The following is a 17,347-nucleotide window of genomic DNA, read 5'->3' on the forward strand; positions in this document are numbered from 1 at the left end:
TGTCCTTTACATGTTTGATGGTTGTCCTTTTACAGCCTTTGGATATACCAGATGGTCGAAGAGCCCCACTCCCTGCTCACTACCGGAGCAGTAGCACTCGCAGCATTGACACTCAGACCCCCTCTGTCCAGGAACGCAGCAGTAGCTGCAGCAGTCATTCACCCTGTGTGTCCCCATTTTGTCCCCCGGAATCCCAAGATGGTAGTCCTTGCTCAACAGAAGATTTGCTCTATGATCGTGATAAAGGTGAGAATGAAATCATCCACTTAGACAGAGGGTTTGTTCAGGGCCTTGCTCATTGTACTTTCTGTCTTAGACCATTACATCACTTTTTTTCTTTTGTTGAATGGTGGGATTGTAAATAATTGATTAATCTAGGTTTGTTTGTTCATTGGTTTTCACGTACCCCCTTCTTTGTGACTCTCACAAACATCTTCCATAAATGTGTCAGAGAAGCACAGCGCCTGGTTCTAACAGCTAATGAAAGCTATAAAATGGAATGTGTACAGCTTCACATATAACACACAGGTTTTTCCTTGGTATTGTCCAGAGCTAGTGATGGTTATGGTAGAGTTTATATTTCTCATGCCTGAAGTTAGATTTTGTAATCAGGTTGATTTAGGAGGAAATAATTTCTAAAAATTCTGTTGGAAGAATGAGTATATTTTTAACCAAGTAGATAAAGCTTAATAAGTACCTACAGGAGATCAGGGATTATATTATAGTATATAGATGAATTATTAACTAACACCAATAAAAGGGAAGAACCTCTGGGATTTCTTGTTACCTGCCAGGCACAAACTGTCTCCGCATGTTCTCCTGCCTCCATGTCAGGACTTGCCTACCACTGTTCACTCTCTCCTTTCAGTTTCTGGGCCCCTCAGACCTAGACATGGAAGGCAACAAAGATTGCCCAACTTCCACCTTCCTAGCTACTTTCAAAGAAACAGTGAACATTTACTACTTCTCAGCGTAGAAAATTGGATCATAGGCAATAAAAATTTAAAAACAGAAAAATTAAAGTTTACAGAATCTTATAGGATTTTTATGGTCTTTTTCCTAATTTGACCACTACTCCTCTTAATTTGTTTTATTTTGAGATATTATTACGTGTAAAATGCCCAGATTTTAAGTGCTCAGCCGAGTGGATTTTTTACATATGTATACACTCATGAAATCACTACCTAGATGGAGATAGAGAACTATTTTAGCATCCCAGAAGGCTCCCTCGGTCCCCTTCCCCTCTCCACCTGGAAGTAACCACTGTTCTGACTTATGTCATCATAATCTAGTTTTTCCCTGTTACTGGATTTCATGGAAATGGAGTGGCGTATTGTGTAGTCTTTTGTGTCTAGCTTCTTTCACTCATCATTATGCCTAACACTCTGCTGAAATGTTAAATGGAAGCTGCTTTAAACTTTGTCCTCTACTTTTATTTTTATGGGTGGATCTCACCAGTTCTTCCCTTTCTTTTCACCCTTTCATTATTAAAAGCCTTTTGAACTCCCTTCCTCCGTTAAGGATGCATTGAAGGCAGTCCTTGGGCATCCCTTTGCTTCACGTGGAAAGTCTCCATTTTGTAGATGTCAGGCTAGGGAACTTTCATTTCACTGGGCATCCTACCGGAGCAAACACCTTTAATCACTGCCTCACAACATTGTGACTATGGATGTTTCACAGTTGTTAACAGGAAAACACCTTGCTTCTAGTAGGAATATTTGTTTTGAAGGTAAATGGAAACATTAAATAATAGTAGCTTGTTTTAGGCTTCATAGGTAGTAAATGGCGAAACAGGTCTGTCTGATTGATTACAAAACCCGTATTCTTTGTTATACCAGTGGAAAGGATAAGTGTAGTTCAAAATGACCACTTTTGCTACTTATTAGCACTTGTAATTGGGTTAAAGTGAGAAGTAAAAAGAACAATGATAGTAAGGCTAGGCAATTAATTCTGGAGTTTTGTTTTCTTCTTTCTAAGTTTAATACTGTGGATTTTTGAGAGAAGCTGAACCAAAAAGGAAATATATTAGGAAGATGATAGATGAGTTCTATTTTGGTTAACTGGTTGTGAGATCGCCTTCAGGGCCTCTAAGTGACTATATTCGATGAGGCAGATAAATATGTGGTTTGTGCAGTTCAGAGGAGGAACTCACTCAAGTCCTAAGATTCAAACAGTATGTTCTTTAATACCTCTTTTTCCCAAAGGTTTGTATTCTGTTTTATTATAAGAAGGTGTATATTCATGTCACTCTCCTGCAAGGTCTTTTGCAGGAGACTTTAGAACACCAAAGTTAAGAGCAACACTGAATTTCACACACAGGAATGCATTTCTGTCCTGTAAAGTTTGGGACATAAAACTTGTATTAATTCCCCAAGGATTCAGTAAATGGTAGCTGGTGCTATAAAATCATCATCATTATTATTACTCGTTAGCTTCTCAGTGCCTTCAGGAAAAATACAAACTATTTACTTTTCCTCTGCAACTTAGCCAAAACTTCCTCTCTGGCCTAATTTCTGCTAATTATGCAGTAATCTGAATTCTTTTTTTTTTTCCAGCTTTGTTAAGATATAATTGATATATAACATTATATAAGTTTAAGGTGTACAATATGGTAATTTAATACAATGTATTTATTGTGAAATGTTTACCACAATAAGATTAGCTAACTCATCCTTCACCTCACGTAATTACCATTTTGTTGTTGTTGTTGTTATTGTTGTTGTTATTGTTATGGTGAGAACGTTAAAGCTCTACTCTCATAGCAACTTTCAAGTTTTGGATACAGTATTAACTATAGTCACCATGCTGTAAGATCCCCAGAGCTCATTCGTCTTATAACAAAGTTTCTACCCTTGACCAATGTCTCCCTATTTCCTCAGACCCTGGCAACCACCATCCTACTCTCTGTTTCTAGGAGTTTGGTGTTTTTAAGATTCCACATAGAAGTGAGATCATAGAGTGTTTTTATGTGTCTGGCTTATTTCACTTTATGTAATGCCCTCAAGATCCACTCATGTTGTGGCAAATAGCAGGATTTCCTTCTTTTTATGGCTGAATAATATTCCTTTGTATGAGCGTACCACATTTTCTTTGTCCATTCATCTGTCAGTGGACATTTAGGTTATTTCCATGTCTCGGCTATTGTGAATAATACTGCAGTGAACATGGGCGTGCAGATCTCTTCCAGGTAGTGCAATTGTCTGAATTCTGACCATTTCTAAGGCTTTGCCATTTTTGTATATTTTCTTCTATGCCTTTTTATTCTTCCGTACCAGACATCTGCCTGCATAACATAAATGTCTTCTTTTTCTTCTGTTCCTCTTGGGGTTTTTTTGTTTTCTTTTTAATGTAAAATGAGAAAATTGGTCCAGACTTTCTCTTAGGTCAACAGTTTTTTTCTGATGGTTAAAAAATATTTTTTAGTAAAATAGGGTGATAATACCTACCTCATACCATTGGGGTTAAATGAGATATTACAGCAAAGTGCTTGACACAACTCTTGGTATATAGTGAACCGTCAATAAAAAGTGTGAGATGTGGCTAATAGTGATTTTTTTTTTAAATCTCTTTAGAAATTATGGAGATCTCAGAATTACTTAAGACATTTTTCTGTTTTCTACATTATTTAAGACTACCTCAGTTTGGAAATTAAAACTTCATGACACGCGTTTCTTAACATATCTACTATATTTAGCTTTGAGGCATTACTTTGTGATTAAGATGATGTTGAAGTTACTATTCCCTAAAAAAATGTGTGACCTTCTATTACAGTGTGAAGTTTTTAGTTCTCAAACAAATCAGCTGCCATCTTTGTGAAGAGAAAATTAAAATAGCATCTATCTCTTTTATATATGTATATATATGTGTATACACCTATGTATATATTTTATGTATATATGCACACATACACAGTATACACATGTATATATTTTACGATTGGGAGTGGAGATTTACATATTTCAAGTGAGTTTATACTTCTGGTTTATTTAAGATACATTTGTTGAGCATCAACTGTACGTCAGCTACTCTACTAGAGAATGGAGAAAGAGAAGACTGAGATGTGATACCTGTTTTTAAGGAATTTATAGTCATAGGGAGTAATAGTTATGTAAAATAATATGCTATTAGACAAATATGTTCAGAATACTAAAGGTACAAAGCAGGGAGTTGTCAGTTTTGCAGTTTCTGAAACTTACATATGTTAAGTCATTCAAAATATAGAATAGTCTCTGACTCATTACTCCTCTATGTACAGTCCAAATTCTGTTCTTTTAAAATACTAATTCTATCTTATAATTTGCATTTTTCCACAATAAAACATAAATTGATCTTTTGTCTCTTTATATTTATTTCTAGTAAAGAAAAAAACAGAAGCTGTAGATTTCTAACAGGTTTGCATCATTGACTATGAAAACAGAATTGCTACTTAATTTTGTAGTCAACTAGGATCAATTTAGAGAACCTACCTATTCTGCAGTTGCTATAGAGAAATTTGTTCTGTAGTAGAATAGCTAGTTCAGATGTCCTTAGGCACCTGGATGGGCATGCACAGGAGGAGAGACAGGAGAGATAGCCATAGGAATATATGCTCTAACGAGAGATGTGCTGGTAAGCTGATGATTTTTCTAGTACTCATCTGTTATATACTTATCCTTTTCCTGACTTTGCTAACATTATTTCTGCCTGTTCCTGACATTACTGTTCTCCATGAATCATGTATAATTTGAGACCTATAAAATAGTTTTACTTGATTAGGGTATTGGTTTTTTCTTTGGCTATTTTAATTGCGATGCCAGGACAAAAACACTCTGACTATTGAGAAAGGTCCAGCCATTAAGAGACTATTTTCAGATTTAGGAGTTTTCTTAGGTTTTTTTGCCAGGTTTTCCCGGTGACCTAAAGACTGAAGGCAGCTTGGTCACATGTGTAAAGGTGCCATGCTAACTAAGCCAAGAACAGCCACCATTCCTACATTATCATCTGTTTGGAGAATTCAGGGATCCAGAATGAGAGGTCTCATCTTGACATCCTCAGAATACACCCTAAGAATTAGCCCAAATTCTTCTACATTGCTAGGGAGAAAAACAGTCATTTATATAATACAGATGACAGCGTCAAAATATTAGTTGTTTTAGCAGCTCTGCCAGTGTTCCTTGATGGTAGCCAAACTAGTTCTGGGCAAGCTACAAGATCCAGACGTCAGTCTGCCTCTTATAGTTGATCTTTGGCACAATTCACTTAGGCGGTTGTATAAAATTTTGCAATTTTGCAGGATACTGTGGTGGAAACATTGATTATTCTAATCATGAAGTCAACTGAACCATTCTACTCAGGCCAACTACCAAGAGTTGTATTCCAAGAGTCCATAAATTGGTTACTTGGAACTTAAACTATATTTTCCCACAGGAACAATGTATATTATGTGGATAGAGTTTCCCAAGCCCAATGCATATAAGCCTACTTAACTCATACTCTGATTTAACTCATAAATATTAGTATTTCTAAACTTTGGGTCTTAGGACTGAGCAGCTCTTAGTCACAGGAGAGGAAAAAAAAAAAGTATTGTCTTTTCAGGGTCTAAGGCTGACCCTAGGCAGACTTTTGAAAAAGACTCTTTTTGACATCTTCTTATTCCTTTCTACATACTTTTTAACTCTATTTGCATTTATCTGTAGGGCTGTCTTTTTTAACCTTTTTTGACCTTTGCCTTTACCATACTTTAACCGTCTGTATTCTAGATGGCCCAATCAGCCCAGATTTCATGGCGCTTTTCTTTTTGTGGCTTATATTGTGAAAATAGATTTGTTGGATATACTTCTTTTAGCCCTCCATATCTTGAAAAATCACTGCTTTGAGCCTGAATCTGTTTCTCTATGAAAAGATTCTTCCCGTATGGTTCTAGGATGCTTGTTGTTATCCTTTAAAAACCTCTTGGTGGTGAAATTACGGTGTAGAGTTATTGTCCCATCAAAGGAATTATTCCATAAGTTAAAACTGACCTGCTCTAGAATTATGTCCCTAAGGTCATCTTTCCTGTTTCTGTTTTTCAAGATAACATCTAAAATTACTTGTATTCCCCTTGTCTGACAGCACTTAAGAAGCATCCAGTAAATGCTTTTTTCTCCTCTTTCAGAAAATGTTCACAATTGTACTCATGGCAAGATGCCATGCTAGCTGTCTGTGGATGAGTTACTATACATAGCGTAAAATTAATTAATAAGTATACAACTCAGTTCTAGTAGTTAGAACCGAGATTCCAGAACAGAAGCAAACCACAATTTATTAACATGCCTGCGTATGTATTTCACTTAAGTCTCCTGTTATCTGTTTACCACAATGCAAGCTCCAGCAAAGCAGGTAACTTTCTTTTGCTTTTTGTTTTTTTTTTTTTTTTAAAAAGATTTTATTTTTTTTTCCTTTTTTTCCCCCAAGCCCCCAGATACATAGTTGTATATTCTTCATTGTGGGTCCTTCTAGTTGTGGCATGTGGGACGCTGCCTCAGCGTGGCTTGACAAGCAGTGCCATGTCCGCGCCCAGGATTCGAACCAACCAAACACTGGGCCGCCTGCAGCGGAACATGCGAACTTAACCACTCGGCCACGGGGCCAGCTCCTTGCTTTTTGTTTTATCTTATCCTTAGTAAATAAAGTACTGCCTAGCATCGAGTAGTGCTTAGTGGAGATTTTTTTAGTATTCCTTTAAGACCTTTCTTCACGGTGTGTCCAATTTTTAAGGATATATTTTTATAGCTATGTTGAAAACATCAGTATTTTGTAAGTTGTTAAATTACATGTATTAGGATTTTGAATGTTTAGGAAGAGTGTGATAATCTCCCTCCTCCCTCCCCCCCATCACCAAAAAGAAAGGAAAACACACAATAAAGAGTAGCCAAACTAAGATTATGCTAATTTAGTAATAGGCCTTTGGGAGAAAGAAGCCATGAAGTTCAAATTTCCTGTTGAAATTAGGGGAAAGTAAGTAACTTTGCTAAAACCTATCTCATCTTCCACTCTGATCATGACTGGGGAGAAAATAGGATATCAACCAAGCTAGAGGAAAAGGGGATTTGTTAAATTTTTTTCTCCCCATTATCTTTTGTGTTCCTCTAAGAAGAAATATCAACACACAGAGGCCACTCCTCTCACTCTATCTCCTCATGTGACTAACAGAAGGCAGACCCAGTGAGGCTGTTACCTGAGCTGTAAGACTTTAAATAGAAGCATAGAGTGTTAGATTGGAAAGAACTTGATCTCTAGTCACCTCCTCATATCTCTAATGAGGACACTAGAGTTGAGGGAGATCAAAACTTAGGCAGATAGCATAACAATAATGAATTCTGACTCTAATGCAGCCAGGTTGAATCCCTGCTTTGCCACTTACAAATTTAATTGTGTCCTTGGGCAAGTTACTCAACCTCTCTGTATCTCAATTTCCTCACCTATAAATTAAGGATAATGAAGGTACCTACCTCATGGGGTTGTTAACGTGATTAAATGTGCTCAGATGATTTTACCTTTGTTATCTCCTGTAATATTACCACTATCCTATGTAGGGACATCGTCATTATTTTAAAAATAGGGAATCTGAGGCGTAGAGAAAGGAAGTAACTTTCTTAAATTCTATGGAGTCCAGATGCCAACAAAGATCTTCTATAGGAACTTCATACTTCTACTTGCTGCCTGTGCAGGAGGAATAGCGTTTATACAGTCATGAAAGGGCCTCGTGTGTGGAGAACAGTAAGAAATTGTGTGGCTGGAGCATAGGGTGAATGGTGGGGAGTAGAAAGCAGGAGAGTGCAGAGGTAGAGGCCACTCTTTCATAAGGGGCCTTGTAGGCCTTGCTAAGAGAAATGAAGAGCCAAGCAAAGATCTTTTGTCAGCTAAAGGACATGACCAGCTTTATATTTAAAGACTGTAACTCAGGTGGGACTACCAAAGTGGAGAGACAGCAGGAAGATGAGACAAGATGCTGTTTCAGTAGTCCCGTGGTCTCCAAACTTGATTTATTACACTCCTTTTTCAGCAATTCTTAATCTGTACCCCTAATATAAGTTCATATATTTCTAAGTTATGTATGTGTATAATTCAGTCCACAAACTAAGTATGTGCTAGTAAAGCTTACTTTATTCTTAGAGATAGAAAGTAAATATGTATAAAAGTTCTGATATTTTCTCCTTCATGTCAGCAGATTGTTCACACTTTGGTCTTGGAGTTAACTGAAAATGTAGGCTTTTCAATACAGCCGGTAATGCCAACTGGTTCCAAGTTTGTTGCCAAGAAATTCTATACAATTGTGTGTTTCTCCTGATATCATTAGGCCATCAAACCACACTACAGCTGATAATTTCATTTCCTGAAGCAAAAGAATTTTAATACTAGAGTAGTAATTCTGTTTAGATCCTAGTCAATCATATAGCTAATCTAACTCTATTGGCTGACTTTTAATTATGCTCTTCTTACGTCATTGAATATAGTGATAGTTGAACTCTGTGCTTACGTTCCCAGCTTCTTATTCTAGCTGCAAAAGATAGAATAGGAATTACATTCTACTGGTTATTGCTGCACATATTATAAAAATATTCTCTCTGTAGAGGAATCTATAGAATCTGCATGCTTTAGGCATTAATTTCAGGTTGATCTCTATATGCTAAAGAATGCTCATGAACTGGCAGAGTTCATGCTAGGCAGTCATAAACTGGAGAATCTTACTCAGAATATCACTCTGTCCCCCCCACCAGACACAAAATCTTATCTTTATGTACCTGAATAAAGTTAGAGTGTGCAGATCTATTAAAAATGACGTTTCCGGGGCCAGCCCGGTGGCACAGCAGTTAAGTTTACATGTTCTGCTTCTCGGTGCCCCGGGGTTCACTGGTTCAGATCCTGGGTACGGACATGACACCACTTGGCAAAAAGCCATGCTCTGGTAGGCGTCCCACGTATAAAGTAGAGGAAGATGGGCACAGATGTTAGCTCAGGGCCAGGCTTCCTCAGCAAAAAGCTCAGGGCTAATCTTCCAAAAAAAAAAAGAAAATGACGTTTCCTTTACTCGTCTGCCAAGAGAAAGTGGAATAGGCATTTAATTTCTGAATGGTTCACTTTTTTCAACTTGCAAATTAGGAATGATGTGTTCTTTCTACTATTACAGTAATATTTATTGAGAGCTTATTGTGTTTCAGGCACCAGACTAATCCTTTTGCACACATTATTCACAGCTGTCATATCAGTAGTTATTCCTGTTTTACAGATGAAAAAGCAAAGCGATCAAACTTCCTAGGTCGTGCAGTTAGACCTAGGTAAGAGTCAGGTGCCCTGACTCCAAACCAGTGTTTGAACATTTTCGTAGTTGACTCTCAGATTTGGCTGCACTTCAAAAGCATTTGGGAGCTTTACCAAAAAAAGAAAAAAGAAAAGAAAAAGCCTGGGAGGAGCCCCAGGCTAATTAAATCAGAAGCTCTTAGGGATGAGATCTGGGCATTAGTATTTATTGGTATTTTTAAAACATGTGATGAGTTTAATGTGAAACCAGAGTTGCATATCACTTTTCTGTAATTATATTGCTTCTTTTAGAATTAATTCACTTAATTTGGTAAAGCAATCTGATAGGAGGAGATAAAGCACCTCTAAAGACTTAGCACTAGAATAGAAACATGGCAGAGGTTTACATACCAAACCTCATAAAGGAATCAGCTTAGTGTATATGATTTTTTTTTTTTTTGCTGGAATTGTGGGACATGCAACTTAACATACTAGAAATAATGAATGCCATTTATAAGGAGAAATTCAGAGAATTCTTAAGCTATAAAAACATGTATAGTTTAATAAATATTATTTCTATATGGAATTCCAAACTTTAATAACATCTCTAATTTTTCCAAGCTTTAATTCATTATCATGTTTTTAAAAATATTTGACAAGCTCCTTGTATTTTAATGGTAAATATGATACCATTTTTATATGATACCATATGTTTGATATAGGTATGCTCTGTTATAATAGCCAATAAAATGTTTCCATACTCTTGATTTTCAGAGTTGGGTGATTCTGTTATAGATGAGACTATTGTGAATGCAGGCAGATATGTAAAAAATCATATTCAATGCATTTAATTGTATTAATTGACATTGGCTATGATGTTATAAGAACAAAAAGTAACATTTAACTTAACTACGTGTCTAGTTATCATCCTACTGGAGGATAGCAGAATGAGAAAATTTATCATGTTTGTGAACAAAAGGGATTGAGTTAAGATTACCATGACACTTTTCATCTTGAATCTCCTGAGCAGGCATGCTCACCTCACATTTGCAATATTCTGTTACTAAAATGTAGTTATTAAATTCAACACAGAGTTCTAAATGAATAAGTTAGACATCCACGTCTGGTATAGGTAGAAAAGGTTATTCACGTGGGTGGCTTTTAAAGCATGCCGTTTTGTAAAGCAAAAAAATATTTTGGTACAGTGTTCCTTCTTTGTACGTTAGTACCATTTTAAAAATCACAGAATTTGAGAGTTAGGAATGGCAGTTCCTTTAGTTATGTAGAAATTCAGAGAGGCAGTTGTGTTTCAGGTTATACAACTGTACAACTAGTGATGAGCTAAAACCACAGATGAGATGTCTCCAATCCCTGTTTGTCTTCACACTCTATCAGATTGCATACTTACCTGAAGAAAAAACTCCAGGTTTAACAAATCTGTTTATAGTTCCAAATTTTTTTCTTTCAACCTTTGTCTTTCCAGAGCACCAAACATCAAATGTTTTATATATATATATATATTTGCAACAAAAAGCCAAATAATTTTTATTGAAAAGGCAAGGAGATATAATAGCACTGAATACTATTGTTTTAGGATAGCAATAGATGTATATTTTTTATTGTTTAATGTTAATCACCCCTCCCAAAAAAAGATAGAACAAGAATGTTTAAATGGGTATAACTGTAAAAATATAAGAATTTTAGAAGAAATTAGAAGAATTTTAAGAAGAATAAAGATTTACTTTATTGTATATTGTGAATAGAAACAATCGGTTTTGCAGGTTATCCAACTGACATCTAGCTTTGACTTCTGGGAAAGTCTCTTGAAACCATCAATAAAGTTATGAAAGAAATCATGTGATAGGCCTGATGAGGTAGTAAGAAACAGAACACAGAAGACTGTAAATGTGGTCAAGATGACTTTTCTTCCATGATAATAGGGTGGATCCTTGACTAAAGACATTGTCACACTCCCGCTGATGGCAGAAAAGGCTCATTAAAGACCTCAAGCCTATGGTTTTAGGCCGGTTCTGCCCACTGTGGGGGCTGTGTTGTCACCAGCAATAATCTTCATGGAGGTATCATATGTCATATATACTTTCTCATGTATTTCCTCTGCATAGCTTGTAGCTGTTTGGATGGTAAAGCAAGGTCAAGCTGTATTTTTGGTATTACACTGAGTTCAAGACCTCTTTCTCACCACTTTTTGATTGTGGACCAGTCTTTTTGGTCTAGCCTACCTCAAATAGAGATAGGCAAACTCAGGCTTTAGTCAGGTTGACCATACTTTGCATCTACCTAAGAAAGAAAATCCTATTCCTCCTCCTCCCCCCTCCCATTTGGTTAAACAGTATAGGATAAATGTTGGCTCTAAGAAAATCCTCAAATCGGAATGGTATGTGAAGAAACCCAACTTTATTCCTTCCAAGAGACTGCATAATCTGTAGGGACATGCAAAATAGTGGTGATGGAGAAACTATGTGGTTTTCTATGTTTCCCAATAGTGTGGCCTTGTTGTTTTGCAGACAATGATTTCCCAGCCAGAGATAGAGCCATATTCAAATATAATCACACATGTGCATTCCCAAGACTAACATAGATGCTCTTTGAATCATTCACCAATACTAAGTGCACCTCGAGGGTCTACTTTCTAGGCATGTATTATATGTCATGAATGATGATAAAAACATCCCTATTACTCAGATTCTGAATTTTGGACTGTGTTCTGTATCCTAAACTAAAGCACTTTTTCAAAATTGTGACAAACGTTATTATGGTACTATTGCCATCTTTCAGAATATGTATGAAAGTAATACATCTGAGTAGATCATGTGCTTCGTATTTTAGCAGTGGGAATTGGTTTGCATTAAGTCAGAATTTGTTTAAATAGGACTATTGTATTTATACAGGTATGTTATTGACTTTGCAACTTGGCATCTTACAAAGATAATGACACATTTTGGTGGATTTGAATTTCAAAAATCCTTTGCCAGGTAGGAAAGGGAGAAATTGCATATAGGTTTTATGGCTTTTCATGAATATATGAAGAAAACATGTTAGGTAAAGATCCTTTTAGATTTCTCATGCTTCTAGTGGCAAAAATACAAATTGTGCTGCAAAAGTTTTTCATATATACATTTTAAAGGCAAAATTCTGAGCAAATTACCTTGTTCATGGTGGGCCGAGGGAAGAAGACATTATGTGTTATAAACTTGTTTTTTTCCCTGCATACATGTTACTCATGTTGTTTAGTAAAAGTAATGTTTCTGCTAAGAACTTTTGTAAGGAAGATTATTCCACATACTAAAATTTTCAATTAAATTGGATGGACAGTGAGAAAACATAAATAACCCTGTATTATAATCTCTTTGTAATTCTTTTGCATGACTTATACATATTACCCCATTCATTTACAGTTTGAAATACATAATAATGTATTTGTTTTCAGGATTATAGCTCTTCTTTATTCAAAATGCAGTTTTCTGGACCAAAATATCCTCCTTTTATGTTCTGTAGTATGGCAGATTACTGTTGCATTGCAGCTTTTATTTCTAAGAAATGTACTACACAAGGGTGTTAGAAATAGCTTTGCAATAAAGGAAGCTCTGTGGTGGAAGCAAAGGGGCAATAGTGGATAAATTGTGCAAAAGGCTGCTTGTTTGGAAATCAAATTTAATTTAAAAGAGCTTTCAATCACTAGTTAATATAACTGCTTTAAATTTACAGACAGTGGGAGTAGCTCACCGTTACCCAAGTATGCTTCATCTCCCAAACCAAACAACAGCTACATGTTCAAACGGGAGCCCCCAGAGGGATGTGAGCGAGTGAAGGTCTTTGAGGAAATGGCGTAAGTAATGTCTTTTCTATCAGCTGGGATCTGCAAAGCTGTAAAGCTTTTTACTGAGACCAGTTGATTACAGATGAATCAACTACTCCATCCAGCTGATAATGTGTTTCAAAAGCAAATTATAAAAAGAGAATTGAATAGGTGAAAGAGCTCTTATTGGAGAAGAGTTGAATCTGTATGTTAGAAATATGTAAGCTAATACAAAGAAACGGAAATTCATCCTTACTACCTAAAAGATCTATTTTCAATCACTAAGAATTTTTCTTTCAAAAGCTTTATTAATTTAGCAGCAAATTGAATATCTATGTGTGGCTAGCCTAATGACAGTGATTCCACAAGCCAGAGGGAAACTAGCGTCCTGCCCTGTAGACATATCTAGCATGTATATTCATTGAATTTAGACTTTCTGTTCACAGATTTTTTTCCTTTATGAAATTTTAACATGGAGAAATTAGAAATTAAAGGAAAAGAAGTTCATGCTATAAATACTTGTCAGAATAGCTTAAGAAAAGACTGTGTGGCTCTTGGACTCACTCATCCCTTTGTCCCGGTGCAGGTGCCCTCTTGCACCCTACGAGGGGACAGAGACCCTTCTTGCAGGAGTTGTTGGCTTAGCTCCCAGGAATGGGGAGAGAGGAAGGGCTTGTCAACCCTGCCCTGTGAGGCTGACTGGCTCTTCAAGAAACTACTGAAATTTTTTTTTCCTGATCTGTTAGTAGAGTATGTATAGAGATGCAGAAATAGGAGGAAATGCTTACAACCAAATATATGATGGGGGTAATCCCTCTCCCAATATCCTTTTTCCTAACAGAAAAGGTCATTCTAACCTTGCATAATTGTCAACTGTAATGTAGGTTTTTCCATGTTCCTAAATGATTGAAAGCAAACTAATGATCTCTGAAAATATTTGTCTGCCCAGACCTTTTGAAAATCCTTTTGTCTCAAATATCACTTCAGTGCTGTGTACATCAATGGTCTGCCAGCTGACTTGTGCTATGGAAGATGTTTACCCCTCTGTGTACACTTAACTCATTCCCTGCCATTCACATTTTAGCTGTTTTAGAGAACTCCAATTAATTCAGAAAGTGCTTAACTTTTTAGTGATTGCAAACCTAATTTTGTTTTATGATTTTAGGTCTCGTCAGCCTATCTCAGCCCCTCTCTTTTCATGTCCTGACAAAAACAAGGTTAATTTCATCCCAACCGGATCAGCTTTCTGTCCTGTGAAACTTCTAGGCCCTCTCTTACCTGCCTCCGACCTGATGCTGAAGAACTCTCCTAACTCTGGCCAGAGCTCAGCTCTGGCAACCCTAACCGTTGAGCAGCTCTCCTCCCGGGTTTCCTTTGCATCTCTTTCTGATGACACCAGCACAGCAGGCTCCACAGAGGCCTCTGTTCAACAGCCATCCCAGCAGCAGCAGCTCCTGCAGGAACTGCAGGGTGAGGAACACGTCTCTGCTCAGAACTACGTGATCATCTAAAGCAGAGGGGGAGCTGGCCTCCACCCTGCATTCCATGGACCAGGAACTAGATCTCAGATATCTATCTGCATGGAGTGACAACCTTACTGAACACCACCACCACCAACAGAATACTTATCAGCATCATAAAGTATCTCTTAACACTGATCTTGGCAGGGACGGAACTCCTATTCAGCAGTTTTTGTGGAAAGCAGTAATGCTTGCAAAATGTGTGTGTCATTCAGCATTTTAAGTGGAGACTATGCATTTCATAGTATGTTTGACAGATTAGTACTGTGTCCTGTGTTTTGTTCCAAATTCTTCAGTATAAATAAGCTCTATATCAAAAAGTTGCCTGTCTAAATAGAAAATGTCTTGCTGTGTTTTGTCCTATGGAAAATACTGTACTTCAGGATTATGTTTACAATTGATCCAGGTGTTTGTTTCTAACTTCTGTAATACATACAATGCAAAAAAAAAATAAAAATAAATGGCCACAACAGTTGCACAGTGCCCACCCTATGGCCTAGCTTCAGGTACTTCAGTTGAAGTCTAAACTCAGGTAACTTGGAATGTATATCATATTGGGGTATTAAATATTTCACAGCTAAAACGCTAAAGAGAGAACATCACTCTTTTGCCTTTCCTTATTTTGTGCATTTCCCTTTCCTCATTACATTCCACATGCTTAGAATAAGAAGTGCATTCAACCCTATGAGAACGATGATCCTGGACATGGGTGAACATGAGGAGAACCAGCAAACCTGTGGTGTCGGACATCACTTTTGTCATGTGGTTACAAGTAAAACAACTGTTGCATTTGCTGTTTCAACACGTGTAAATGTGGCTTCTTTAACAAGGTCAGGTGTTGCTCAGTTAATGACTGTTACAATGTTGCAAATAAAGTGTCCACTACCGGGCTGTACATAAACATTCCACGTTGTGGGTGATGGAATTTAAAGATAAGAGTGTCTAGGTTTAATTTCTGAACAAGGGAAGTTTGGACAAGTGAACAGGGGATAGCTGAGCTTCTTTGTTTATGTTGGCCATCAGGGTCATGAAATGCTACTGTTTCATCTAAAGGCATATTAATGTTTAGTTTCTCTTTTGGAAATTCTTTAATTTGCAGGTTAAAAAAGGACAGACTTTTGATGATTGTTTTCCTCAAGCAGTTTAGGGGCATGAATTGCATTCACGTAGAGAGAGAATGTGTGGGTCTAAGTAAGAATCAATGCAGTTTAAGTAAGCAGATTATCTGGCGACTTACAGTAGTGGTAGTTTGAAGCTGTCTGATTTAAGCCTCTCATAACAATATCATGAATAGTTCTGTTAATATTTTGAGTGTGCGAAGTAGAGCATAAACCCAAGTAAATAGCCTTACTTCTCAACCAAGTGTGAAGAGAGAGCCCTAGATATTCCTCATTAGTCAGTGGAAGAGCCCGACTTTCAGAGATTGTTTTCTGCAGCACAAAGGGAGTATCCAAAAGCAGAGAGAAGTTTTTCTATTTTTATTCCATTGCTTTCAGTTCGCTAAAACATAGTATGGCACAGTTTTCTTTAGAATTAGGGGAACAAGGTGCCTCCAGTTGCAGGAACGTTTCAGTTCCCTTCAGTCATTCCTGGGTTTTTCCTTATTTTATTTTCTAAGGAGGTCGAAGAAGGAAGAGATGATAAAGAAGAAAGCAACACCTTTTTTTTTTTTTTTTAAGAAATGGCACATATATGTATATGTTGGTATGTGTGTGTATTCTGTGTATTATTTTGTCATGATCCCAGTTATCTTCTTTCCACCAAAGTTTGCAGTAATATTCTCTCCCGAAGGTGCATTCTAGCTCCTTTAAATTAGTCAGTGTTATATTGTAGGAGACTGTCATGGAAAAGGACTCAGTTTACTTTTGTCGTTTTCACAGGGGAACCTTTTGAAACAATCTCTTCAGCAGCAGACACCTTTAACCCTAATAATCTCAGGCCTTGATGAAAATACTATATTTTGTAGATTATGGTTAAAGGGAGAAAATTACTAGTTCTGTAAGATAAATATGAGCTCCATTAACTTCTGATATCTGGTTTAGCATTACATAATGTGTTGATCTTTTGCTCTGCTTTTATCCAAATAAGATGCAATAGTATCAATATCAGTTTCTGAAAGATGGACCGAATATGCTTTTTTGGTGATGAAATCTGATGTACGATATTTATAGTGACGTACTTTTATTTTCTCATGAGAAACTAAATATTAATTGTGTTGTACATTTGTTCTTAGCATATATTAAAGTTTTGAACCAAATGTGTTAAAGCTTATGCTTTGCCATGTAAATTTCCCAGAAGTTGTTGAGCTCAAATGTATCCTACATCCAGCTGTAGAAATTTGTCAGAAATTGTTTAAATTTTGTATATAGTTGTACTGTTTAATTCTAGCCACTGCGGTGAACAGTATTCGAGTTACCATACAATATGGCTTTACACAAGGAAATGTGTGGCTTTTGTTTTGTATTTTTTTCAGTATAGAAGTTCCTGTGTCTTATTTAAATAAAGTTATTAGTAAAACTGGAATAGTTCACATATGTTTTTGGAAAGACTGGGTTGTTAGCATCTCACCTGACAGAGATGAATTCAGCTCAGGGTACTGGCAGAACTCAGTGCTCACTGAGTTCCTGGCCTGCATTTCTGGGGCTGTAGGGAGTATAGCTGGATCTGATTGCCACTGCCTGGTCTCCTCTTGATATTAAGTACACACACTTTCCATCAAAAGTAAGAAGCTGGATATCTAAAGTTCATGTAC

The 17,347-nt window shown here is 36.7% G+C and overlaps 1 protein-coding gene across 1 annotated transcript in view; it reads left to right on the plus strand.

Annotated features, from left to right (window-relative positions):
• GLCCI1 (glucocorticoid induced 1) overlaps positions 1-17,118 on the plus strand; it is a 102,356-nt gene extending 85,238 nt beyond the window's left edge. Inside the window, exons 7-9 of the mRNA XM_046669424.1 lie at positions 36-246; positions 12,985-13,105; positions 14,241-17,118. Of these exons, the coding sequence (XP_046525380.1) occupies positions 36-246; positions 12,985-13,105; positions 14,241-14,586 (678 nt within the window). The 3' untranslated portion in view covers positions 14,587-17,118. The remainder of the gene's footprint in view (positions 1-35; positions 247-12,984; positions 13,106-14,240) is intronic.
• The last annotated feature ends 229 nt before the right edge of the window (positions 17,119-17,347 follow it).

The sequence above is a fragment of the Equus quagga genome, chromosome 8 (assembly GCF_021613505.1).
Source record: "Equus quagga isolate Etosha38 chromosome 8, UCLA_HA_Equagga_1.0, whole genome shotgun sequence".
In the NCBI taxonomy this organism is placed as follows: domain Eukaryota; kingdom Metazoa; phylum Chordata; class Mammalia; order Perissodactyla; family Equidae; genus Equus; species Equus quagga.